General features: G+C 43.6%; 1 protein-coding gene across 1 annotated transcript; it reads right to left on the bottom strand.

Moving 5' to 3' along the window:
- Nucleotides 1-773: 773 nt before the first annotated feature.
- acsl3a (acyl-CoA synthetase long chain family member 3a) lies at nucleotides 774-25,744 on the bottom strand. The gene is made up of 15 exons (XM_035622064.2): nucleotides 25,536-25,744; nucleotides 20,510-21,051; nucleotides 19,687-19,864; nucleotides 16,100-16,209; nucleotides 15,006-15,144; nucleotides 12,377-12,527; nucleotides 11,192-11,315; nucleotides 10,301-10,372; nucleotides 6,686-6,825; nucleotides 6,384-6,556; nucleotides 5,174-5,248; nucleotides 4,477-4,668; nucleotides 3,903-4,017; nucleotides 2,477-2,634; nucleotides 774-2,353 (listed from the first exon to the last, which is right to left on the bottom strand). The coding sequence occupies exons 2-15, from the start codon at nucleotides 20,882-20,884 to the stop codon at nucleotides 2,196-2,198; spliced, it is 2,160 nt and encodes a 719-aa protein (XP_035477957.1). The 5' UTR covers nucleotides 20,885-21,051; nucleotides 25,536-25,744; the 3' UTR covers nucleotides 774-2,195.
- Between the last annotated feature and the right edge of the window lie 1,048 nt (nucleotides 25,745-26,792).

Consider the following 26,792-nt stretch of genomic DNA (forward strand, 5'->3'; position numbering starts at 1 on the left):
ATTCCACCGTTGTGATGCAGAGAGAGAGGAAGACACAGAGAGACGCCATGATTCCAAGAGGGAATCTGCATCTGTACTGACAAATATTCTGACCTTCTGCAGCAGAAGCAGCCAGATCCTTAACTTGAGGGAAACAAGACAGAGCAATGCAAAAAACAAAAGTAAAAGTGATGCATTCAAACTGAAGCTCTGCGAAAAAGTCATAAAAACTGTAACTGAGATAATATTATACATGTCATAATTAGACTTTTTAATGGATATAATAGAAAAGATGAATCTGTGTGCAAGCAGCGTTTGTCTGTTGGAGCCTCTCGAGGTGCAGATGGAACTTTTAACTGCAAATGACTGATTGAAGCTCGACGAAAGAATAAAAAGAAAATTTCTGTTACACAAACTAGTGATCATTGTTTTTGTTTAGTTTTTTGACCTAATGCGATTGGCACTTCGTCTGTCTTAAGAATATCATCTCCAAATGACTGATTTTATTCAATAGTCGGACAGAACTGTCTGACAGCAGCGAGAAATTCACGCCTCAATACTGTTACGAGTGGTGAGCGTCGGTGGTGAAATTGGATAGGTTCCAATCAGTCTTTTACTATTATTGAATCAGTGAAGGCTGATTTCACTCTTTAGCAGGCGACCAGGCGTCGAATGATAATGAATGTCATCATCTGTCTGCCTGTTGGCTCCATTTGTTTCACATCTGGACCCAGGATGAATTCGCTCAACACTGTGATTGTGGAGGAAATATAAAACAATGAAACACTCCTGTGTGTAGACCAAACTCAATGTTTTTATTTTCTTCATCTGAGTATTTTACAAAGGCAAATTACAAATAAATAGTTGGATTCACTTATGTTACAATGCGGGGCTCTCGATTCAGAGAGCGAGAGAGGAGCTTTAAAAACTGTCCACAGTCATAAAGTTTCAGTTAACACAGAGGATGCGCGTGTTTGCTCTGCTGATCACCGCTCCACACACACTACACATGGAGAATATTTCTATATACACTTAATGAGGAACGTCAAAGTGAGTCAGGAATTAGAAAGGCTCAGAATCAAAAGAAAAAAAGGCAACGGGTGCCACGCCGCGAGCGATGCCGGGGCCACGTTTGTGCTTTGTGTGTGTTCCCACACTCCGTCATACTCACGAAGACGACAAAAATATTTAACAAGGCTTTAAACTGGTGATGACAGTCCTGCGAAACAAATTGTGAGCAAAACACACTGACGTTGCTCAAGTTGAGTGTGATGATCATTTTTCCACTCCGAGGAGGTTTTATTTACACCCCACTCTGCAGAAATTATAAATGTTCATATTGCACTATGATTTATCAAAGATGACAATGATTACACAATGATTTCATCTGTCAAACAAGAAAGTAAAAGTGCATTTTCCAAAGTACAATCTTATCGTTGTAGGAAAATTCAGTAAACTAAACAACTACTTTTGCTCCCAAAATAAGCCGACAGGACAGGATGCAATTTTTCTCATTATCCTAAAGAGAACACTAAATCCAGATATGGCCTCGGTATTTTTACTAGGCTGCTCTCATTTGCCCTCAAATGACTTTAGTGCTTTTGGTATCAAGATGTGCTAATGTGAGAGACGTCCCACGAGCATGAGAGTCAAAGTGTTACGGTGGGTGGCAGAAAAAATAAACCTTTTGACAGAACTCAAAACATGTAAAAGACAAAAAAGAAAAAGAAAAAACAAACAAACAAAAGCGTTAACCGTCTCCTTACCTGCAGGAAAGACTGTTAAATAAAGGAGAGTTGGGAGAAAGAATGTAAAAAACCAAAAGAATTTGGAAATGAAAATAAATTATGGGGAAAAAAATCCCGTGTCATGGATGAGAAGAAAGCAACAGACCTGTCCAACCTGCGGCACTGGCCAGGAGTTCAACAGACGACAGCAGCTAACGCACGATCTGTTTCATTACTCACATCTGGACCAATAACATCTGCACACAGAGGTCATACACCTGGATAAGAAAAAGGGGAAATGCAGCAGCAGATAGGAATATTTTTTTTCTTTTAAACACTTTCCAGCCCGTTTTTTTTTTTGGGGGGGGGTGGGGCTCTTTGACTGATGGGAGCAGAAAAGCGAGGGGAGGAGTGAGAGGGCACTGGGTTTCTCAGTCGAGTGTTGGTCTGAGCTTTGAGAGTGAACAATGACGTCTCCCGTAATTGCTGTTATTTTCCACCATACATTCTCTCAATGTCGTCCTGGTAGCGTGTTTTCAGCTCCTTGCGCTTGAGCTTGAATGCGTCGGTCACTAATCCCGTCTCCGGAGTCCAAGGGTCCGGACTCAGACAGATCTTGCGTGGAATCTCAAAGCGCTCTAGCTGGGCTGCAACAGAGGAAAACATAACTTTAACACAAACGGGGATGGATTCTTAGGTTGTAAAGACGTCAAGCTGCTTCCTTTTAACTTGTTACTCAACCACTGATCACGTCTTTGAGCCTTTCTTACCCGCGAGGGCCGCCTCAGTGATGACCTTGAGAACCAGCTCTTCCATGGCCTTGCTGTTGCACAGCTCCTCCCACGAGCCCCGGACACCGTACTGCTCAGCCAGAGCCAGCAGATGCTTCTGATTGGGCACCACGAAGCTGATCACATACGTCTCGTCACTGCAGAGTGGGAAGGCGAGAGGATGTGTCAAAGTGGAGCCGTGGTTGCGGCCGTGTGCTAGGGCCACAACGCGATTAAGAGATCGCAACGTGATCGGTTGTACGGTAGCTGCGTATTTCCGTTTCCTCTGACGGTGGCAGATGGAAAAGCGAAAGAAGAGAGGTACATACGTTGACGTTACAAAGATTTAGTGATGATTTGTTTTTGACAGCAATATATTCTTCATTTTGATCGGCAAGGACCAGGAACCTGGACCAGATTGAAGCCCAGCATTAATATGAAAATGAATGAAACGTTACGGCTGATTGTCCGCCATCTTTAGAATTCTAGGAGAAATGTGACAATACGCATGTGCAAGTGTTGAACCAATGAACAACCTCATTCTCATCGTGTTGTCGGCCTCAGACATTTCTCTCAAAGTGAGAGAAACACAGAGACACAACTAACAGGACACGGTGGTTTCCATCAAGTGAAAGTGAAGCCGAATTAGGTGATGGAGCACGAATGTGTGAAATGGAGAGAAGGAACCATCAATCCTGCGCCAAGTGAGATAATTACCCTTGTAAGGAAATGCAAACAACACATGCCTGAACAGAGTATGAACAGATGGTGACTTCATAATCTTTTAAAAACTGAATGTGTTGCGCTGCGACACAGAACCGAATAAACATTTCTGTCTGAAGAAATATGTTTGGATCATGAGTCAGAAAAGTCACAAGCACATTTGGTTTTCCAGTGTATTTCTGTCTGTGGTATCAAATAGAGCAGGAGGCACCACCATCATTAAAACCAGTTGTAGCTCCGAATGGGTCTCCACCATTAAACTTTGTTGCAGATCTGGACAAAGAGGTGGATCAAGTATTTATTTTTTTTACTTTCTTTGCTTTACTTTTTAAATTTTTCTATTTCCCAAGGAATAATTCATGGAACTGGATGAACAAAATCAAAGAATATATAGGGTACTGATGTCTATGATTGTGCTCAATTTCATTAGAGGTAAAAATGATTAGCGGGCAGCAGAGTTTGTCACTACTAGTAACATAAAAAATGATTGAGAGAAAATTTAGTACATAACTGAGAAGAGGCAAAACTATATCTACTTTAATGGCTTTTCTTCATAAATCCAAGTGAAACCATGAACAAGTGAGAGCAGTGTAGTGATTATAAATGTCCAACATCTTTCTTACAGCTGGATTTCATGATGTAGATATTGATGTATGCATTGGATCCATGACACACTATTATAGATTTGTTTGTTTGAACACACCTGTTGGCGTAGGCACAGATGTTGTCGAGCAGCGGGCAGTTCTTCAACATGGCCTCCACCTTCCCCAGGGAGACGTACTCACCCGCCTGCAGCTTCACCAAGTCTTTTTTACGATCTGGAAACACAACAGAGTCAGCTACTTGCAACAACATGCGTTTGTCCATGTGCACATGGGTGGATATCTTTAAGAGAAGGGAGGGAGCTGACGGGAGGATTCACTTTCCATTAAACTGCGTATATATTTGACCAGCATCATCTACATATTAGAGACAAGTAGGGGGCTGTGGCCAAACTGAAGTAAACAGCACCATGGAGTCATTCTGGTAAATTAGGTAAAATCTGATCGGGTGAAAGGTGTCCAGTCAGGCTGATGGATGGAAGCAGAGCAGAGAGGTTCCCTTGGATGAAATCCAGGAATGTGGGACACAATGTTGATAATCTGTGCTTTTGATGTTGCAGCATCTGAACCAGGATAGATCACTTCTAAATGATAATCTGCGACCACCTAACTACATATTTATAATCTACACAACTACATATTTATTCAACAATGTAGCCATCCATCTTTCCTCACCGATTATCTTCAGGCACCCGTCTTTGTGAAACTCTCCCACGTCTCCTGTGCAGAACCACCGCTGGCCATTCTCGTCAACAAAGAAGTCCTCCTGGTTTTTATCCTCGCTCTTGTAGTATCCCATGGTTACATTGGGTCCACCAATCAGAATCTCTCCTCGGGGATGTGGCTTGTCTGTGCTACGGTAAACACCTGAAAGTAGGTTTTACATCAGTGGATGAAAATGCAAGTGAACGAAATGAAGTGCAATAAAACAAACATTCAATTCTCTCGATGCTGCAAAATAATGTTGTTTTTTAGATTATAGCAATAGAACTCAACTTGATTAGCATCAAGATTTAACAGAGTGCAATAAAAATGAGTTATGATCTCCTGAGTAAAAACAAAAAAAAGGAAATTGCACAGGAGTGGAGAAAAAAGCTGTTTGCTTCCCTTACATGGTTATGAAGCAACTATAGTGATCACTCCTGAAATGCTGATGGTGTCGCTGGACAAGGAAATGTGGAAACAAGCGGTGTATGGACGAATAAACTCAGGAAGGTGTTTGCACAAAGTGACTAACAAGAGAGAGAAGCAACAAGGACTGATGAAAATAAAATATGTCTCTGTGAATCTATGTCAAACTATATATTTCATCATATTTCTGTGTGTGAGTGTGTGTGTATGTGTAGCCCCTTCCCCTCCCAGTCTCACTCACCCTCCACCCAGTCTTTGAGCTTTATCTCACAGCAAACCAGGGGCCCTCCCACTCTCCCAGTGCTGTAATCCCACACTGGAACAGACAAACCACACACACACACATGATCAGGCAGCACGCTAGCATCAAGGCATGATATTTATTACCATAGCAACATGACCTCACTTATTCCCTTGCCATGGAAACCCCATCCCAAAGGAATATCCACAAAACAGTGTTTTCCTGCCTCGTATTACTACAGCGGAGAGTCCGGCAACCGGTCACTCTGTTGGTTTAGTCTGTCTGGGAAGCGCTGGGAGGATTTCAATTAATTCACAAATGTGTTAGCAATGCTTATGGTTCAAACCAGGTTATTGCCGCAGCCATTACCAGCGGAAGTGCTGCATGAGTGGCATTTTTTTTTTTTTTGGGGGGGGGGTGGACGAGGACATTCATTTGTGTTTATTTTAATAAGAGGCTAAAAGCCTAATGACTTGTTGCCAGTGTTGATTTTTCCACACCACAGCATCGTCTTTTTCAAAATCTACCCCCTCTCTGTTTACTACAACCCACACATGACTTCTCATAATATGGCTTCTCATTATTTTCCTCCAAACCAATTTTTCCATCCTTGCGATCAAATACCCCCCCTTCTTCCTAATGACCACCTACTGCTGCTGTAGAGAAAATGACTCTACTTCCCACACAATTTAGAACGTCAGTCAACATTTTCCTGAGGAGTTTATGATTCATTCTCTAGTTTCAAGTCTTCGTCAACACAGCATGACGTTAACTTGGTAAACTGTGGTTGCATTTAGAGTAAAATAGATGATAAAGCACTGTATGCATAAGAACATGGATACAGCGTGATTGACAGCTAGTATCGTCCAATCGGTGCATGGCTGCACGTGTCCCACCCCCCGCTCCTACATCTGGGTCCCAAAAGAACCCATACCAACATGGCGCTAGTCAAAATGCGAAACTCCAGGGTTCAAAACGGCAGCTAATGAACCAACGGGTGACGTCACGTGGGTTGCAACTTGGTGATTTCAAATAAACAGTGTCCAGCCATGCTAGCAGCTACAACTAAATGCGTGGAGTGGAGCCGCAGTATTGCGTTTCCGTCGATACCTGCACTCAACCAATCTTGAGTCAGTCTCAGTTGTCCGTCATAACGTTTCAGCCCCTTCTTACAGCATTAAAATAACTAAATAAAACCATTTCTGCTCACGCTCGCTGATGGTTCCAGCTCCGCACGTCTCCGTCAGGCCATACCCCTGACCCACTGGGCAGCAGAAACACACATTCATGAAGCGCTGTGTGGCCGCGGAGAGCGGCGCTCCTCCGGATAGCAGGACTCGCGTCCGACCCCCCAGCAGAGAGCGAACTTTCCTGAACACCAACCTGGATGGATGGTTGGATGGAGGAGGGAGGATGATATGATCATTTGAAAAACACATGCTCTTTAAATGGTTTAGAAAATTCTATAACTTTGGAAGGCTCTCTCTGCAGCGGTATCATATATCTACATACTTATCACACAGAGGTGTGCTGTGTCCTTTGGTAAGCTGCTCCAGCTTGTAGTTGTATGCCAGAATGAACAGTGTGCGCTGGACGCAGTTCATCTCCTCAACCTTGGTCATCACGTTCTTGTAGATGCGATCCATGATCTCCTGGAGTCAGGAAGAGGAACAGGGACGGAGGTGTGACAAAGAGAAAGAGAGATGGGTGATGAGAGAGGAAGTGGGATGACGCAGAGATTAAGGGGAAAATAAAAATTTGAAAGGGTAACCACAGGAAACTGAAATTACTGTGGGTCTATAGTCTCAGCCCTGGAGCTGTTTCCTACGATCCCATCTCACTAATTCTTTTTTTTAAATGAACGCCATGTATGCCTGATATAAAAAATGTAAAATTGAGCTCATAAAGAACATAACGAGTATATCCTAATATCCAACATGTCCATTCAACAAGCCCAGAGGAACACATTAGTACAATGTGGAACACATGTGTGTCCTTATGTTTGGTTGCATAACAGCAATGATCCCTGAAGGATCACCCACAACAAGTGACCTACAAAACCATAGGATTCCACTGAACTGAATCTCTGGGTCGGTCATATTAAAAAGAAAATGAAAGTAAAGATAAATGCCAAATGTCAACTTTTTCAACCTATGAGATTCAGCACAATGGTATGAGGAAAACTATAGTAAGTAAAGATGCACAGCCAACCTTGTGGCTAAAATGTTAAACAAATAAATGCAGATGTTTCTGCTTATTGTTTAAATTATACTATATAAAATATATAAAAATATCCAAGTCCAGCTCTGTTTTGGCATCAAATTCTAAGAAACGGCGGGTGGTTTATCTGAGCAGTTTTGTTTTAGCTGTAGACAGGTGAATGTGAGTGACAGCGAACTCAATGAGACTGAAAGTTGTGTTAAGTTTAAGAGTTGTGGTCAGCATTTCTCTCAATCCACGATTCAATACTGAATTGCCATATCAACTAAGTTGATTGGAACAAGAAAAATACATCCTGGAGTATGAAACACATAAATAACCCAAATCACAGCCCTTTAAAATACATAAAACCTCAATATATAAAATGTCTTTATAAAACACAAGCACCAGCAGAGGTTATCAGCAGCAGTGACATACCAGATAAATAGTGATTAATAAAAAGACATCTGCTTTAGTGCCCTTTAATCTAAAACCTATCGAGAGGCCTGCAGTGCTGGATGTAGTGGTCAGGAGACAGACAGCTTTAGAACATGTACTTTCCTGGAATGTGGTTGTTCTTGTCCAGTCGATTATGAGAGGGGTGAAATTTAAAAAGGCAGATAGCTGGTTGGCAGGGGTCCTCTAAAATCTTTAGGCCTTTCTTTTATCCTCTGGACTTTCCTTCTAGTGGGTGAGATCACGCCCAGGGATTTCTTTCGATGCACCACCTTGTTCAATTGTCTCTCCTCTCCTCTTTTCGACTGTCTTAGATAGATGAGTCTCTGGTGAGCTTTCTCCAGATCGTTCGTGGTGTTGTCTCCCCATTTCTAAGTGGGTGTCAGAAAGCACCCCCGAGAAATTCGAGCCGTCCACGTCCCTCACTATTGATTGATTGCTTTGCTTTTGAGAGATCTGCTTGTGCACAATAAGAGAACCTTATAACTTTATGTAAGCCACTTTCACACATGCACTGAAGACCGCACGTTTTCCGGGACCTTTCCTGCTAGCGCCAGCCCCCCCGCCCCCCGGGTAAAATTTCCCAAAAATGTCTGAGTGAGCCCATGTGAGAAAATGGCAGAAAAATCTCTAGAAAATTGTAAATAAGCGAAGGGGCATGTTGATGACCGTAAACCCTGTCCTGCCTCCAGGGGGGTGGGCTGGTGAGCGAACGGAAACGAATGCTGCTGGGAAGCAGTTGGTATTATTTTGTAATCAGGCTATATTCCAGTTGAGTCCATGACTTCACTTGGATTCTCAGGTTCCCTACTGTCCAAGGGACGCAGCAGTGAAGACAACAGAAACCCTTCCTCTTCCAAAGCAGCAGAAGTTGGACTCGTAGTTAAATGGGGAAAAGGGCCACAAAGAACCAAAAACAATAAAAACCAGCTGGACCCTGTGGGTGCGTGAGTGTTTGTGTGTGTGAAGCAAAGGCAGTGAGAGAGGAAGTCGACAGGAGTCATGCACCAGCCAGTTGTCATATCACAGCAAACAATTTGTATGTGTGTATGTGTGTGTGTGTGTGTGTGTGTGTGTGTGTTTGTGTGTGTCGTGGGGATAACCACATGGGGCTTTCTCACGTTCTGTTTACAGCTGTGAATGGTTCCAGACACTGAGGGGCCTCTGACCTTTACACTACGACCACTGGGAGATGGGAGGGGGCGAGGACGAGCCGACGTACACTGTAGCTAACATGCAATGGAATTATAATGTCCCACCGCCAGCTGTTTGGTCATTTTCTGTCTCTGTGAATCAAAGTTAGAAGCAGCGTCATCGCAGCACACTCAGGATTCCACAGGTTATAAGAGCCTTGATTTTAATAAAGTCTAATAAATCTTTAAAATATTATAATGGAGCGTAACGCTTCCTTTACGCATCCATCAACCAGTTACTGTCAATTAGCAGCAGACAAAAAGCCGACAAAGTTTTCCCTGTCTTGTTATTTGTTGTTACTCACTGAGAGGTTGTCGATGTGACAGGCTCCACAACATTCATACAAATGACTACTGAGGAACTTAGATTTGAAGTGGAAACAAGAAGTGAACACGTACACGTGATTAACAGTCACCCCTCTAGAGTTGATATGATGAACTTTTTTAGCAAACAGATCATTTATTACAAATATTTCTGATACAGAGCAACATTAGCTTTCCCTTGTAGTTGACTTCCTGGACAAACCTAAGTCCAACATTCACTCTCTTTTTAACTCTGTGGAAAAGATCTGTTAAAAAAAAGAAGCTGTTTGGTGTTGAGCAGGTAGTCTACAGCAACGTGGGTTTTTAGAGAATTATATATATCACATAATAAGAATAATCGGAGCATTTAAACTGAACCAAAAGTGTGGACACCCAATTAGAATAAATTCTAACAACAACCCCTGACAACAAACTTTCACTTCTCAGCTCACACCGCACGCCCCGCGTTCTGTTTCCCTAAACTGTAACCTCGATCCAAAACTAATAAAGCATTTCAGCAGAGTGGAAGACCCGCTCGGCTCTTTCACTGACACAATAAATATTGCCATGCGAGGTTTTGAGTAAAGCCCATTCTGGCGTCATCACCGCTGAAGTGGATTCATTTTTGAAATATGACTCAAAAGGATGAGCAGGACTAGCCAACCTCAAATATGCCATTTGAGCCTCTGGGTGTTTTCACGTTGTTTAGTGATAAAGAGCATTGACCAGTGGAAGGAGGTAGAGAGTATCGACGTCACAGTCAGTCAAGCGACAGATGTTGGATTCTGTTACTGCTACTCCACAGCTGGACTATGAACAAAGCTGGAGTGAAATCTGCTCTCAAACCAACACCATTTCTTTTTTTAAAAACACAGACTCAATAACGAGTGAGTCAATGAGAGATACCGCAAATGCTCGGGCCTCTCAGACATTGGACTGTTAAGTGCATCGTGGTGTGCTGAGTGTGTCGACATACCGGAACGGCTGCCATCAGAGTGGGCTGCAGGGTGCTGGTGTCTCCCTTGCTTCCTTTCTTGATCTTTGTTGACTTTGGGTGGGGATAAAAAAAAGAAAAGAAAGAAAAGAAGCGATATCACTATAATGATTGTACAGGTCAGGTTTGTAACTTTTGATCTGAACTTGACATCTACTTTCTTGCTCAACAAAAGGAATTTATCATTGATAAAAACATGATTTAATCTGCTGGTGTTCACCAAAGGGAAAGGCAGGGTGTGGGATTTTGAAAGATTCAGTGCAACAGTGTGTGGTGTAGTGCCACTGTGATTATGAGTGTATGGAATAATAATATTAAATGCCATAAGTAAGTATTTCTCAAAAATATTAGCATTAAATCTTGTCTCAAAGGAATAGTTTGACATTTTGGAAAAATACACTTATTCGCTTTTTTGGCCCTACAATAAATATGCAGCTGTAGAGCCAGCAGCCAATAAGGTTAGCTGGGCATATAGACAGGGAACAGGGTTAACAGCTTGCCTGACACCAGCCTGACCTGTAAAGCTCACAAACTATTATGTTAAGTCTAGCAAACTGGTGCTAGCCAAGAAACAGTCCAACATATATAAAGCTCTGTAAAAACACAAATCAACATTTTTATACTTTGGTTTTTGTACGGTGAAAGCAAACTAAATATAATAAGATAATTACTGAGCTTTAGATGTACTGGCAGGGGGATAATATAAAATAAGCAGTTGCCTGTTTCAGGTACATATTTTTACGTACAAAAATGAGAGGAACCTTCTTGTTTAACTGCGACAGACAGACAGACAGACAGACAGACAGACAGACAGACAGACAGACAGACAGACAGACAGACAGATCAAACAAAGGTGTTTAAGTTTTACATTACCTGGTCTGAAAGAGTCTGAGGTGAGGAATAGCCGATCCTACAGCCATGAGCAATACATACGAGCTCCGCACTGAGCTCCAGTACGTGGGCGAGAGGCAGGTAGCCGATATACGTGTCCTCCTCACTATCAACACCAAGACACATGAAAGGAGTCAGTACCATCTAACTCAAGCCGTACCTCCATTTAAATTGATCGATGTGAATAAATGTAATACGTCCTAGGACAATCTGCTGTATAATCAGGCTTAATACAAAATTTCATGAGCTCTAAAAATCATAAAATCAAATGATAGTAATCTTGAGAAGATAAATTCTGTGCATCCGAGAGATTATCTTTACCTCAGCTTGGACTTAACTACTGGCCACATGTTTGTGTGAACACAAGTTTGTCTGGATCCCCCAGATTCTAAAGAATCACATTAAATGTGAGATGTTTGAAACCCAAGGCATACACGATGAGGAGGTTTACACAACTGTATCACTGGATACACACAGGAAAGCCATTATTTTAATAAGAAGTCTGATTGTGATGGTAACATCCACAGCCCCTCTGACCTCCATCCTTCTCACCCTGACTCCCATCCTCCCGGTTTCTTCCTCCGCTCTTACTCTGCTTCCTCTCCTCGGCATTTCCTCTCACCCCCCGTCTCATTCCCCCAGGGAAAGGGTCGGTTTTTGTTTTAATGTAAATACCCGTGTAGTATGATGGCGCAAGCGCGCTGATTAATACATGTGCACGTGCTCAGTGGACACGGACGCCCCGACCAAGAAGTTAGCACAGAGGAGCATTTGGCATTTTGTTCTTATCACACAATCTTAAAGCGAACAGCACAGGGAGAGAGTTGGAAACCGCAGATAAGAGGAAGTTAATGTCCTTACTGTGCTGATATAATGCGATTTTAACAGCTTGTCTCTTCTTAAGAGTCTACACCCTGCTCCATAGAAATGAAAAGGTAATAAGAGCGATTACTACTAGCTATATACTGTACTATACAAAGCTTCACCAGTCAAATGGCAATTCAAAGTTTAAAGAAATATATCATTTAAATCTGGAACAAGATTACAAACACAAGACATTCTTGGAAAGGTGCTGCATTCAAACAGTCTGAGTGTGCAAGTAGGAGAAATGTTCCTCATACACACTTCAAAGGTAGGTAGATAACCAGCATGCTTTATGGCCCCTACCAAAGATTAGGTATCCGCTCAGCCATTCCTGTGATCCCAGCGATCAGGTTGCTATGGGAGATCATGACGCCCTTTGGTATGCCTGTGGATCCGCTGGTGTACATGATGACTGCGATGTCTGAGGGCAGCGGCTGCTTGCGTTCACGTGCGGCTGAAATGTGAGGAGAGAGAAAACACGCAAGACATGATTCACAAACACACACACACACACACGTGAGCTAAACTCAGACGCGTGACAGCCAGGCACAAAAAATGCATCCACTTTTACACCTTTTACAACTTTCTTGCCAGACCACGCCACTGCACTGGCTCCATTCAAATGCATGATAGGGCTGGTTATTACACGCAGAGGAGTCGACTTTAACTCCGGCTACAAGACAGATAATTTACCCAAGAAAGACTAAGGTGCATGTTTCTTGAAATCAAAGAATGCATGACTAGGGGACAGTTGAAGAGATACACCACAGTGAGAGCACAGATGGATGAGTCCCCTGCCCTGTGATCTCGGACTCCTACTGTCTGAATAAATAAGTAACGTCCCAAACAGTTTAAAGGGGGGAAACAAAACCAGTTGGTGGTTTGCTAGCCCAGCAGCAGTGTACTCGTCATGTGGGGGATGAGAGACTGGTCGTGTTTTTCCACTCTGTTTAACATCGTGTGGAGCAAAGGCAGATTTAAGACGTCTGAGCACAGCAGGCCCCCGAAAAATCAAACTGAGGATGAAGCGCGACATGAAGGCGAGGAAAGGACTGTTGAGTACATTGGAGTCTCGAGGGGAAGGGGCCCTCGTCTTCCTCGTTACAAGGCATGGAGGAGTGTGTTCTCTGAGGTGATGTCATGTGAAGTTAACAGTCATATGTGTAAACATGACCCTCCCCTACATCCCAGTGCTCCATCCTCCCATCCTAAACCTACTTCCTTGACTCTTTATCTGCACACGACACTCCCCAATTCTCTTGTTTTGGGTCAGTCGGTTCAAGGGGCCACAATAAAAGACGAGAGGGGGGTTGACTGGATCCAACGGAATAAGCATCGCCTTAACCCTAAGCTAACCCAGATGTGAGCACTTCCACATTCACATGACCTAATGGCTGATACCAATCTGCCCCCACCCAACCTCCGACCTCAAGAAGAACCTCGCCATGACGCTCTCATTCAGAGAGGGACTGTCTGGTACCAAGTTATGCTACACAAACGAAGGGGTATGCACTGAGTGGAGCAGTTTGTACAGTCATAGAAGATGAGGTTGAAGGCATGAAACGTTCTCCAGTGATTCTATAAAGCAGGAAGTTTATTTTCAAACATGGAGCATTTCAGATTTGACCCCTGGGAGAAATCTCTTAATTCAGCCACCTCCTCCTGAGGGAGAGGGTGCATTTGTGTTTGTTTTTCAGCAATACATTATTCACACTTGTGGAGTGGAGAGATTTGGAATTTAAAGAAGATACCAGCAGAGATTCTCACTTTCAGACCCTAATACACAGCACAGAAAAGAACGCACGTCAATGTCAGAATGACTCAGACTCTGGTCATTTCAACATTCTCAACCTCCTCTGCCTCACTACTGCTTTAGAAACCATCAACAACACTGTTCTTCTCCATCCATCCATCCATCCATTCATCCATTATCTATACCACTTATCCTTTGAGGGTTGTGTGAGGGCTGTCCAAGCTGTAAGGCAGGTCGCCAGCATAAGGCAGGGCTGTCAAACAACCATTCACACTCAAGAGTCTCCTATTAACCTAAGCTGCATGTTTTAGGACTGTGGGAAGAAGCTGCACCACCTCCACCTCCCAGTACTGTCCTCATATCCCACAGAAGCTGTTTTCAGACATGAACTCCGGACAAGGGCTGCAAAATTGTGTTTGGACATTCTCCAGAGTTTGCAATGTAAAAGAGGAACGCAGCAGGAGATTGTCCGCGTCCAGCGCTTTTACACCAACTTTGGCAACAGTTCATCGATATCAACAACTGCCCCTCCCCCGCCACTCCACTGTCTCAAGGGGTCCCCCAGGGTTCAGTGATTGGTCCTCTCCTTTTCATCCCCCCCCCCCTGGAAACACCCTTCCTCGTCATGATTTCCATTTCCATTACTATACCAATGACGTCAAGCTCTACATATCCACTAAATCCGTAGTAATCAGAACTCAGTCTGCTGCCTAAATGAAATTATATCGAGGGAGTTAGCCAAACATCCCTGATAGACATCATCAGGGTTATTTTCTCAGACTGTAGAATAGGCCACAGAAAACTTCTTTCAAATATTTAGTATTCATTACTCATGAGACATAAAATGAACTGCATATCCACATTATGAATACATTTCTAAAGCTTGAAATAACTTCAATATTTCTTTGCATTAAGTCAAGTTCATTAGTTCTACCTTCTGGAATTTGTGATGGACAAACTATATCATGCATGACACCATGAGTCACTTCATGCAATTAAATTGTTTTAGGTGGCTGAGAAGCGACAATGTTATAGGGGAAGTTTCAAAACAATACCAAAGTATAGTAGTAAGTCTTATGAACAACACACCCAGAACAAATAAATTGATGCTGCTTTTTTCTTTTTCTTTTTTTTAGACCAAACTGTATAAAAATCTGTAAAACACAAAAGCAAGCTTACCATTCTCAGGTGTGGCCCCCAGCTTCTGGACAGCAGCCATGTTGTGGACGGTGATGCCACGTGGATACCCAGGCCACGAGGTTGGTGTGTCGTCCACCACAATGATATGCTGCAACCTCGGAACTTCAACAAGGATATACTGACACACACACACACACACACACACACACACGTACGTAAGCATGAGCACACCGATGAGGAGACTAAAAGCATCAAAGAGTTGTCTGTACATTAGCTGAAGATGAAAACCAGGTGTCTTCTATGACAAGTAACCAGAAATCCACATGTTTATCCCTCCTTGATAAAAGGGAAGAGGAAACGCCAGAGCACAGTTTACGTTCAGAGGTTGAACCTGTCCAAAACAGACCTTAACACAGAGCACGTGCACTGCACTGAATTATTTTTCTGTGGAGACACGCTGCTCCTCTCCTCCTCCCTCACCAGCACTTGTCTAATGGTTTTGGATTCTTCAATATGGATAACAGAGGCCTAGAAGCTGCTTGTCAAAGACTCTACTTGTCTTATACTGTTCCCATCACCAGCTCACTCCATATCATCACGTTTATCCCTGACTTGGAAAACTGAGTCAAATACTAAACTGCAGTTACCTTCTGTACATGTATAGCTGTTTTCAGACATGAACTCTGGAAAATATCTGGAAAATTGGGTGCAGACATTTCCCAGAGTTTTTCTTTCACATATGAGGCACTTAGCAGGAGATTGTCAGAGTCAGATGCATTCACAGCAGGGATTTTCGTGCTGCATTCTCACTTGGGCCCACTATTTTTATTTTCACAAAACAGCTGAACTGTCTGTGCATGGTAGCACATGATAAATCCGAATTGCCAAAAGTTTCATCAGATGACCCAGTATAGTTTCTCTCTTCTTTGAAGGCCACTGGATGTGGTTCCTCATTTACTATCCACATGCACATACATGTTCCTCTTCTACGCAGTCATGAGATAGTCATGACCTCTGGCCTGCTGTAAGTGCAGTAGGAATACTCTTGCTTGCTTGTAGCCTTATATATTTCCTATAATTACAGATTTGTGGTGGTTGTTTTTACATTTTTCACTGTGAGTTTGTGTTCTAACCTTGAGTCTGGTCTCCAGGAGCTCTCTGCTGGTGATGATGTGTGTGACCTGAGTCTCATTCAGCCCATGAGCGATGGCCGGACCTCCCAGTGTGGAGTAAAGGGTGGCCACTGCAAAACACACACACACACACACACACACACCGGATAGCGTCATCATATAGACTGTTACAAAGTCGCCAAGACGGACAATGTACGTGCACTGTGTCTACTTCGCTCAGCATTTCTGGTCATGCCACTCCTACAATGATGACATCATCGGGCACCTCCAGGGGACACAGCTCACTCTCCAAGCCAATGGGACTTGCACGCTCACTGCGTGATAAGCACTCTTTGGGGGATATAAACAGTACTGGTGTGTGTTGTGACTAAGTGCATATGTCTAATGGAGCACTGGTATGTGCACTTAGATACTTGTGTCCACTTACGAGGGTCAGTAGTTCCGAGCTATTATGAGTTTGTGTTTTTGCTTTAAATCAGCTAATGACCGGCGTCTTCCACATCCACTGTGGTGGATTGATTATTCTGCATTCCTGCACAGACTCACTTAGTCGTAGTAATATTCTAATCAATTCTAGCCAATGATTCGCTCCAGTTGAGCCACAAGAGCATTTGTGAAGTCCATTGACTCAAAATGAGGATGGACGACATGACAGCTCAGTCAAAGTCAAATCATCGGAATCGCCCCCTGCTGGTTGGCTGCAGTACATGTCATAAACCCCCACAATATATGTCATAAACCCCCTACAATTTAATTGTAGGTGGTTGGTTTTTTTTCTGCTCCCGAAAGCGTCAACATGCCAGAACAAAGTTTGAGAACCACTGGCCTAGAGGCACAAGTGTTATGTTGTCATGATGACAAAGGAAACGGCCTCCCCACAGCATTTTTGTAGTTTGCCAACTCATGGAATAAATGTTGACACGGTCCATGAATCAAAAAAATGAGAAGCACGTGTACAGCGTAGATAGTGGCTTGCTGGTGACCAGCTGCATATGATCAAACTGACAGCAGTATAAAGACATTCACATCCCCACGTCTGACTGAGCCTTTTTATCATGTTAATATTCAAAAGATTTTCATTGTTCCCTCACATTGCTATTCCGATAAAATGATTACCGCAAAGCGAATGTGTGATGAGATTAATCTGCGTCAGTGTCAGTCAGTTCTTTCCTTAAAAACATGGTGTTTGCTTTGTGAATTAGTGCCTCTGCTTCTTTTCTGCTCAAGTTTGTGGGTACGTGTGTGTGCAAAGATTAGAGCACCAGAAGAAAACTCTAACGGCCTTCGGGTCAACTCCTGCATCTGAGGAAAATAAATAAGACGGAGGAAGAGAAAACGGGTGAGAGTGGAGGATAAAGAGGTGACACCGAAAATTCCTGGATCTGCCTGTCCTGTTTACCCGGATTTGCTTAAAAATTTGAATGGGTTCCTTCTTGGGGTCATGCCCCGACCCTCCGCAAAATGTCATGGAAATCGGTTGAGTAGTGTTTGCATAATCCTGCTAAATAACAAACAAACAAACCGACAAAGGCTGATGAAAACATAACCTGTTTTTCAGAGATAGAATAGCAGAGAGACGGAGCGAGAGTGAGAAAGAAAGAGAAGCAGATGGAAAACATAGAGTAACGCCGTCTGTAACTCTGCATCGCTGCATCGCTTCAAACAAGAGGGTTTATGGGACAGGGCTTAGGGACATCTCCTGCTTGCGTCATGGAGCTTGAACACTTCCTGCTCTGCTACTGTGTGAGTGTGAGTGTGTGTGTGTGTGAACGAGGGATGTGACACCTCCAGTCGTGAGATCTAAACACAGATTGCACTCCAACTTTTCACACAAACACACACACACACACACACACACATTACTATAGCTACAATTCATTTTTATACGGAAAACTGAATAAACCAGGCTCTGGTCCGTAGCAACAAAAAAGAAAAAATCTGTGACATTAATCCTTCTGTCATTCTGCATTCTTCTATCCACCAAACGGGATCTTTAAAGAATCCCAAGAGCCTAACTTCCTCGATTCCACACAGGAGCACGTAACCCCTGTCAGCTGACGTTTAAGACGTGAAAAGAAGCCAAAAACTGGAATCGGGAGGTTTTTGTAGTATTGTTTTATAGTCTGTGTAACGGCTGCTGCTTATTAAACTTAGCTTATGGTGCATGAAACTCAAGGCAACAACAAACGACGAGCACATTTGCCTTTTGACAGTGAGGCAATATACAGTGAATATATAATGTCCGCACACAAACACAGACACACACACACACACACACACACACACACACTGAGTGTTCCGAGTTCACTGGGGGCCTTTGGCTGACTCCTTGAAGCCTCTATCAACATCAGATGCTCACGTAGACTCTCTCACCCCTTCTTCTGACGCCATCAGCCCTCATTCCTCTCCCTCTCTTTCCTCCCCTCCGTCCATTCTTCATCACTCTTCTCAACCTTTAGCTCCTCTCTGCCCCCCTCCCTCCCACCCCCACACTGAGTGTTATCCACTGTCCCACTGTTTGTGTCTGCAGGAGAGAGAGATGCTTTACGAGGATGTTTTGTTGGCTTGTGCTCGCAACACGTCTCCAAAACGTGACACTTTAATGGAGCATAAACTAAAGCACACAGAGAAAATGAGGGGTCCTTCAAGGACAATCAAAAAGATTTAATGAACTTAATGTACTGCTGCGGATGCTCATAAAGAAAGTACATATCAAAGAGTAAGACAGCATGGAATCCCTTAGCTGCTGCAGACATGAACATCGCCAAAAAAAAGGCTTTTGTTCACAGGAACATTTTGATAATTTTCTTTGATTTGACTGTAACCACCTATATAAGACCTGTTCAACCTGAAGAAACCAAAAAGAGCTGACAGGATCTTGTGAGTAGTTTGTGAGGTTAGAAAATTGATGGCTACTGTGACACAAAACTGAAGGAGTCCTGTGAATGTATAAAATAAAAAAAATTTAGTGCGAATGTTTCCATCAAGACAAAACGAAAAGGATGGAAAAAAGGAGTGAATGAGGAGAAATGGGACACTTATATAACATTGAGGCAGAAGGGACAAATTGACCTTCTTCAGTCTCAGCTGGGCCCTGCATGTTACAAGTTATCCTCTGCAAACACACACGCATGCATGCAAGCACGCACGCACACACACAGGGCTATAAATCTGCCTAATTCAGACACATTTGGAAGATGTTCAGTGGGAAAAACTTAACTGAAGAAAAAAAAAAGCAGCAACAGTATAACTGAAAGTGTGGGTTAAGGTTTAAGTGCAGATTTATTTCTTAGATGTATTTCTGTTGCCACTGATGTTGCATGAACAGTGAAATCTTCAGGATGCATTTATCACCATCTCATCTACTGCAGGGACGTCGGCAGAGGCGACCATTGTTTTGAAAATCAGAATATAAGAAAAAAGAATTATCCGTCAAATATCACAAGACTTTTCAGAAAGAAAAAAAAGTTGTGTTTGTCTGAATGTTTGGATTTGTGTGTGCAATGACGCAGATGTGCCCCTAATTCATTGTTTCATCAGATGAATAATAACTTCTGGCAGGATGGGAAAAGACGCCCTGGACTTACGTGGGAAGTTGTACATGAAGCAGGCTTGGGCCGCTATGAGCCACTCGGGTCTCGTCTCACAGAAGATGGCGATGTTGTTTTTCGGCCGCTGGCCCAGTGACGCCAAGCCACTGCCCAGCCGGGACGCTGCTGTGAAGGCCTCCTGGTAGGAGCGCCAGGAGTACTCACCCAGGACTACCTGCAGAGGGGGGCGGGGACAGAGAACAACAGTGGAAGTTGGTTCACTGTTGCCAAACAGAACTACTTCCTCTACTGGAGAAGATAAAAACAGGCTTATGTGCTGCACTTGTATTAGTGAGGTTATACTGACTCCTAGTGGTTAACGAACAGAAGAGCACACAGACTCTGACAGGAATGGTGACTGTGCCGTGTTTTGTGATGAAATAAACAGCTAAGACGTGTTTTCTTGCAGCAATCGGTGTTTCCACAGCAGGGTTTAAATGATTAGAAAGGACACGGCTGATCAGATTAACAAGGTGACGCAGCAAAGTTGACCAACTCCTGATTATGCAGCAGGCACCATGAGCACAACCACACACTCCAAATAACACTCGCTCACTTTTATGAGGACTCCGATACCACTCTCATATCAAACATAAACCTGAGCTAATTATGAAGTTACCTGGTTCCACTATTTGTGCTAAGCTAAGCTAACTGACTGCATGGCTGTAGCATCATATTCAATGCACTGATGTGAAGGTGGCATCAATCTTCTTCACCCTTCAATCCAACCTCTTAACAAGTGTATTTCCTAACATTTTGAACTATTTCCCTCCATACTTGCCGTTGGTGTTATGGTTGTTACCTATTTAAAACTTTTTACCTTCTTAAACACCTTCCCGTTGCTCTGTCGCTCGTCCTCCTCACTGATCACCTCCCTCGTCCCGAGACAGTCCCTGTAGGGGAACCTCGTGGCGGCGCGTTCAAACATCTTATCCAGGGTGTCCACACCCGGGTGCAGCGACGCCACCAGCGTCTTGGTGGCACTCACCGCTCTGTAGGGTCCCTCGGGACATCCCAGCACGGAGCGGGCTTTCGCCCTCTTGGCTCGCTCCTCAGCGGTGCCGGAGACCCCCGCGACGGGCACCGAGACCCAGCTGGCGACGTAGCAAGGCAGGAAGGTGATGAAGGTGTAGATCCACACCATGAGGTGGAAGAGGAGCAGTAGAATGGGGTTCAGATCCTCCTTCCGCTTCATCACGGTGAAGCTGTGACGACGTCGAAGAGCAGTGAGGAGAGAGTGAGGACGAGGCTGAGGTATGAGAAAACTCCTGCAGCAGTCGGTTCCTCTTTTCTTCTGCTCCCGTCTCTTTCTTCCTGCTTACTTTTAGAGCGCTTCAGTTGAACTGTGTGGCAATAAAACCCCTGGAAAATGAATGGCATTGAACTGGCATTAGAGCAGCAACTCACATTCAATTCCTATTCCCTGTTAAACTAGTTTCAGAATGAGATTATGCCCACACTTATAATGATCCTAAGCTTTTGCCGCCTGAGAACATCAACTCATTCAGAAACCGAAACAGACCAGTCAGTCATATGATGTCGAGCACTTCACAAAAAGGAGAAGAAAAGCTCTGTGCTTCAAATGTTCCATGCAATTCCTGTATCCAGTGCAGGGGCACGGCACAACCAGCTGCCAGTGTCACTTATAGTTAGTGTCAAAAATAACAGATTTCTTTAAAAAAAAAATTATAATAAAGACTTGGAGAGTGAAGAACACAGAGGGGATATTGACAAGACGAAATGGACAGAGTGTCTGTGACAGACGTAAACGACACTGAGTGTAAGAGGGTTTGTAAGAGGTTTCTGAATGAGCGTGTGTTTGTGAGTGTGTGACAGTGTACAAGCCACTAGACAAACTAAGCAGAAAGTACAGAGAGAGAACAAGCTGTAGCTCAAGTGGTGGGTCACACTGTACCCATTAAACTCCATGACGTAAGAGTGTATGATGGGGGTCGCTCAGATGGACTGTCACATATTTACTCAGCTGAGTGACCTGTGCAATGGATGTGTGTATTATCTCACTTCCAAGTTGATTGTAACTGTACTGTGTCTCTGTCTGCACACGGACACACCAACTCACTACAAACTACCAGGTCGATGATGGCGACTGTAGCTGCGTTCTGGATGGACTTCGTCTGCGGGGGGGAGTATCAAAAGGCAGCCTTCAGGTCGGACACTTCTACTTCCTGAAGTGGGTCAGTGAGCCGAAAACAATGGCCGATCTCGTGGCATTTGCCTTTTCCATTGCAGACAAAATGGATGCGTAAGAAATCCCAGTGTTTTGGCTTCTCAAGTAAATCAAAATTACAGAGCCACATAAAGTCGAACGCAGCCTGCAACATACAGTAGGTGCTGGCAGAGTTTGGGAGCTGTCCAGAGTTCTGAACACAGATCATCTTTACGGTTGTCTCATCATTATCGCTGACAGGTTTCCAAATATCTAGGGGACAGGTGATTTCCCCAAAAAATGGGCTTAACCAACAACAACAACAAAAATAATCCAGAAAGTATCTTCATTTTCTCAGTTGTGACATCACAAGATTCGGCTAGCGGGTGACACTGCAGCTCCGCCCGGTCAGAGCAGTAAAAGCACAACAAAAACAAAGAGTGATAGAAATAGGCCTAACGCATATTGACGTTGCTATTGTCCATCAGCTATTTGTGATTTTGCAGCAAAAAAAAAAATCATTGAGTAAACACACACGTACACACTCTATCTGAAGGCACCTAATTCATTATTTATACAAGGGAGATGCTCATCTGTCTCCCCTGAAGCATCACATCCTCCTGTCAAAAACTGCCCACTGACTCACACTGCACCCGCCTCCCTCTCAAACACACTCATCCCTCGAGTGTCCCTTTGAGACTCATAAATAAATCAAGGATTTAACCAGCGTTGTTACACTCCTGGACTACCATCTGTTCCCTGTGGGACGTGGACCCGCTGTTGTTCTGCCTGGTGTCTTGTTACGTGGCCGGGACGCCTCGCTTCATCGCAGGACAACAACGAACCACAAAACTGTACCGAGGTGGAATAGATCATATATCCCATCGCATGGTATCATCCAGCGTTTGCTTGTTGTTTTCACTGTCTTGTCATATTTTTTTTTTTGCATATAGCCGAGGTCGATGAAACACAGGCCACAGAGGAGCAATGGGTTCAACAAACTCAGACTAGAGGAAAATAATCCACAGAGCAGGGCGCTGGCAACTTCTTCCACTGCTGTTTTGTGAAAATGAACAGACGATTTAGTCTGGTGTAAAATAATATATATATATCTACAGTATGTTGGGCTGGATGGAGCTGGAACAGCTTTAAACTTGAATGTCACTCAGTCGTCCTCCAAGGCCCAACAGTTTTTTTATGAAACCACATTTATATCCCCTAGATGAAGATTTTATTTTGGATTTATTTTCCATTAGCCTGGGGCCCAGATGAAATCTGGGAGCTCATTTAATTTGCTCTGCCAGACTTTGGAAAGTGATATCCAACCGGCAGAAAACTTGCCGGTCCAATCACAACCTATTATGACTTTTGTAGATGAACGAGCATTTGTCTAAAAAGTACCAGATATTTTCAAATTTCTCCCAAAAAAACGGCAACACTCGTTCACAGACATTGTGGAATCTGCTGTACTGGTCAGATTGCACAGGGGGCGGAGAGATGAGGAGATGCAGTCGCAGACTTGTTAGAATTATGAGGGTATATCTGCTGATATGATGCATAAAAGGTATCTATGCACGAATACAGACACAGATCCACCTGGAACCAAAGGGCTCTGCCATAAATGTGCATCTGTGAGTAGAGTCATAGTCATAATCCATGTGCATCAGCTATTTACACACCACGAAGATCAGACTGGGTCTTTCTGAAAGTTCAAACCACACAAGCCTGTTGAACAAGGGAAACTCATTCCTGCCTCAGCAAAAGGTCAAGGCCCTAATTCGCACCAAAGCGAAGCTTGACTCTAATCTCTCAACTAAACTAACAAGAAACTGTTAGCTGCAGACTGGGAGTTGCTTAATGGTGGGCTTTATGTAACGAGTAGGCACTTTGCAGGCCGCCTCCACCCACTGGATTAAATTGAGTAATATTGTGGCATGGTCTACGTAGCGGTGGGGTGAGCAGGCACATGTGTGTGTGTCTGTGTGTGTGTGTGTGTGTGTGTGCGTGTGTATGAGGGAATCATTGCTTCCTCAAGAGATTGTGTGAATGGGGTCTTTTGTTTGCCGACGTCATTGTGCTTTCACCCACTCGGCTAAGCGGGCAGGCTCAAGACTTGCAGAAGCTTCAACGCGACCATTGTGGCAAAACGACGCACCAAACACGCCATTGGGTCCCACGGGTCAGACTGTGTGTGTGTGTGTGTGTGTGTGTGTGTGTGTGTGTGAGGAGGTGCATGTGGTGTGTTTGTACGTGTGGGTAGGGCGTGTGGGTGCACAAAAGAAGTGTGTTTGCCCATTTTAAATAATGACATCATCAAAAGCTTGCAAATGAACTACAGAAAGTTTTCAAGTGTGATTTCAGTAAAGCGCGGAAGCACAGAACACAATTGGTTGGATTATGAGGCTCAGTGAAGGTTTCTTCATTTTCGCGTTGTGACAAACTTCTGTCACATGCCAGTCTCCAAACTAATCCTCTCTCTACTGTATGATCCTTCAACGTCTCCGAAATCATAGAAGCTCTGATTCCGTCAACTGCATCATCTGATTCACTGTGAATGTCTTTGTCACAGGTGGAGTGAGGAAAGCAGATGAGAGAAAACGTTTAGAGTTTCCCTCCTAACTCAACAGATTGGACCGATAACAAAATGTTTCACTTCAGTGATGTTATATCACACCATTATAATGTAGACTTGTGTGCCTCGCTCGCACTTCTTAGAAACATGGCCTCCGGGATGAAAGACTGAGTGAGCTTTTGTGCATTTTGTAAGCACATCGTACCATCCCTGATGTGACCGGCATCATCCGAAAGCCACTGCCACAGGCCTGTTCCCTTCAGCTGTGTCAACAGTGGTGAGCAGCTTGAGGTTGTAAAAGTGAGTGAGGATTACTGTGAGGTGACACAGATCCTGACCTGTTGACATGAATGCATGTTGTGCAAGTGTGTCCCATTTGTCTGTATTTTGCAATAGGAAATGTATCAAAGTTTACTTGATGAGAATAATAATTGTTGTTACTTATTGTTATAATTATCATATCTACTTATTGAAGCTTAGTAATTAGAAAAAAAACTAAGATACCATGCTGTGGAATTTAAATGTGATTTAAAATCCAGTGGTCAAACCGCAACATCAGCCCGCTGACTGATGTCAAGCAACTCCTAATGTCAAGTAACTTTCCGGTTCACAATTTCAAAATAAAATACGTGTAATATAATTTTTCATTACACTATTAATATTTTATCTTTACAACAAAAACAAGCCATCGTGATTAAGTTTCATTCAAAAACACTTCCGGTTTTGGCATATTTGCAGGAGGCAGCATAGAAACAGACAGATAAATTGTAAATTTCAATTGAAACAGCGAACACAATCATAACAAGCATCTTCAAATGAAAAATAAAACATGAAATACACTAGTTGTTCTCTCAACTTTGGTTATGTTAATCACATTAGCTAGCACGTAACTGCGCCGCGCTATATTCGCGACAACATTAAAATGAAAGAGTCAAAATGGCAGCAAAACCTCCCGCAACACATTTTACTTTTCGCAAGAATCCACCGCGGTACTTCCAGAACAGTGTCTGTCCATCTCGGGCAGCTTGACTAGACCGCAGCATCCCTCACATCTGGGTGTAAACGCGCATTGGGGAAAAACGGCACCTGGACGACGTTAACACTTACCGGTGAACGTTACCGGCTCCCGGCAGGCTGTCCGTGGTTTGTCCCGGTCACGGCAGCGGGGAGGCGACTGTCAAGCCTGCTGCGTTCAAGATGCGTGAGAGAGATGAGGCGGCCGTCTTACGTGAATTCGTCCATCGGCTCTTAATTTGTCCGTCGATATCGCGCTTCCCCTATCCGAGCCCGGAAGTGATGGGGTGCCCTGCGTTGTGATTGGACGCGTGGAGGTGGCGCGTGCAAGGGGCGGGCCGAAATGGAAGCAGGGCACGAGGTGACTGTCGTATGGGTTACTGACGGTCAGAGAGCTACAGGCCAGACCGGTTGTCCCTCACTCACTCACACACTCACACACACACACACGGTAATAAAGCAGGTGATGCAACAGGAAACTGGTGTTAAAACGTACACGTGATGCGGGTTAAAAGCTAATAGTAAATGAAAGAAATTATGAATCATTACTTTAATTATGAAGTTTTTTTTCAGGTTCTGCTCCACATACATTACAAGCACATATACGGCTGACTGCAGATGTTCATATACATTGGAGTACCAGTTACCTGGCTACACAGATTTTGTAGGGCTGCGTAAGGATTTAACAAACCAAATAAATATCAGTCTCCTAAATATGCCTGGGATTTTTCTCTCCATCAAAATTCATGCATAATTCTTTGTACACTTGTAGCAGGGTCCAACCTGAAACCTCCCATTTACACCTGCCCAGACTGCTACACATAAACATAGACAACATATTTCTAAATATTATTAAAGATATTTGATAAACTGTTGATTCCCTACTGAATCCACATGATCTCAGCTACACATTGGTGGTGGTATTTAAGTGTCTGGCCCTGTTTGTTACCTTACAGCAGCGGACACGCCTACACCATTATGAAACCACATTTAAATCTGGTAAATCCGGATTTGAATTTTGATCCTCAATAACTGATTGCACACATGCTCGAAGTTATGAAACCCCTAAATATGCCAGATCCCCCCCCCCATCATGATCCATCAATTATTCCGTGATGAATCTTTAATAATGTAAAAAAACGCAAAAAAACCCAAACACCTGGATCCGCCCCTTTGTCCAGATCCGCGCCAAAATGTCCCATCCTTCCAACAAGATTAATGTAAATCCATTCAGTAGTTTTTCCTCATCCTGTTGACTAACAAACAAAACAAAGCAATAAACAAAAAAAATTGGACAGGGATTAAAAACACAAGCTCCTCGGTGGATGTAATCGATAACATTAGTCACAA

The sequence above is a fragment of the Scophthalmus maximus genome, chromosome 11 (assembly GCF_022379125.1).
Source record: "Scophthalmus maximus strain ysfricsl-2021 chromosome 11, ASM2237912v1, whole genome shotgun sequence".
In the NCBI taxonomy this organism is placed as follows: Eukaryota; Metazoa; Chordata; class Actinopteri; order Pleuronectiformes; family Scophthalmidae; genus Scophthalmus; species Scophthalmus maximus.